At 40.8% G+C, this 1,047-nt stretch overlaps 1 protein-coding gene across 1 annotated transcript in view; it reads left to right on the forward strand.

Moving 5' to 3' along the window:
• The first annotated feature begins 762 nt into the window (after positions 1–762).
• batf (basic leucine zipper transcription factor, ATF-like) overlaps positions 763–1,047 on the forward strand; it is a 12,059-nt gene continuing 11,774 nt past the window's right edge. The window contains exon 1 of the mRNA XM_016526839.1: positions 763–993. Coding sequence (XP_016382325.1) covers positions 928–993 — 66 coding nt within the window. The 5' untranslated portion in view covers positions 763–927. The remainder of the gene's footprint in view (positions 994–1,047) is intronic.

Below are 1,047 nucleotides of genomic sequence, written 5' to 3' on the forward strand. Positions count from 1 at the left end.
GTGGGGGCGTGTTTAAACGAGGCGTTTTAGGAGGTTGTGGACCAGTCTTACCTTTTATAAAGAATATCTCTTTGGGTTTGAGACTTCAGTCTTTGCAACTTTAGGGATCTTATCTATTCACAAACAGCTTGTAACACTCCAAAGAGAAAGGAAAACGTGAAATCGCATCACATGACCCCTTTAAACGTTCTCTTCATTTTCGCTAACTCAACCAGCTCCATGCAAACACACACTTCACCAACCAATTTTTTTTAATAGGGTGTATTAAAAGTTACTTCTCTTCAAGTCCAATAATGTTTCACCAACACAAAGCCACACAATATGTTTTATCTTAATTTTCAGCAGTATATCTATTGTATTATAATCCAACCAACGTTATGTGAACCATTTTCGCTTGAAAAGTATGCTTTGTATAAAGTTAATGGAACTGTATTTCATATTTTCTTATCAAATGCAATGAAATTCAGATATTTTCAAGTGTTGCTTAAGTTTATGAACACTTTTCGGTCCACAGTGCATGTGGAAAAGATGTGATCCTCCATCTGTCTGTCTGTCCTGTTTGTGAAGGTTCATCAGCTCTGCTGTGAATAAGAAGCTTTATGCAAAGTTTCCAGGAAGCATGTGACTTCCAGTCTAGTGCAGTAGAGGTTTTCTAACTACAACCACATCACACTTCGCTAATTAGGCAGGGCGAGAGAGAGAGAAGGAGTGAAGCAGAGCAAGAAAGAAAGAGTGCGAGTGCTGCAGTCTTTACTCATTCTTCAGTGGACCGCGATCAGTTAACATCTCTCTTCTGAACACATGTAGTCTCATATAGCCTGAGACAGACAGAGACAGACAGACATACAGATAAACAGGCTGAGAGAAAGACACCGGCGGAAGACAAACGCTGAAGGAGGTCAAAAGTTTCACAGGGACTGAAGTGGCATGGCTCAGGGCTCTGACAATAACGACACCAGCTACACCAATTCCCCCTCACCAGGCAATAAACAGGTAAGAGAGATTCAACCAGCACCATGCAAACACACACACACACACACACAATAT

The sequence above is a fragment of the Sinocyclocheilus rhinocerous genome, unplaced genomic scaffold, assembly GCF_001515625.1.
Source record: "Sinocyclocheilus rhinocerous isolate Xijiao unplaced genomic scaffold, SAMN03320098_v1.1 scaffold303, whole genome shotgun sequence".
In the NCBI taxonomy this organism is placed as follows: Eukaryota; Metazoa; Chordata; class Actinopteri; order Cypriniformes; family Cyprinidae; genus Sinocyclocheilus; species Sinocyclocheilus rhinocerous.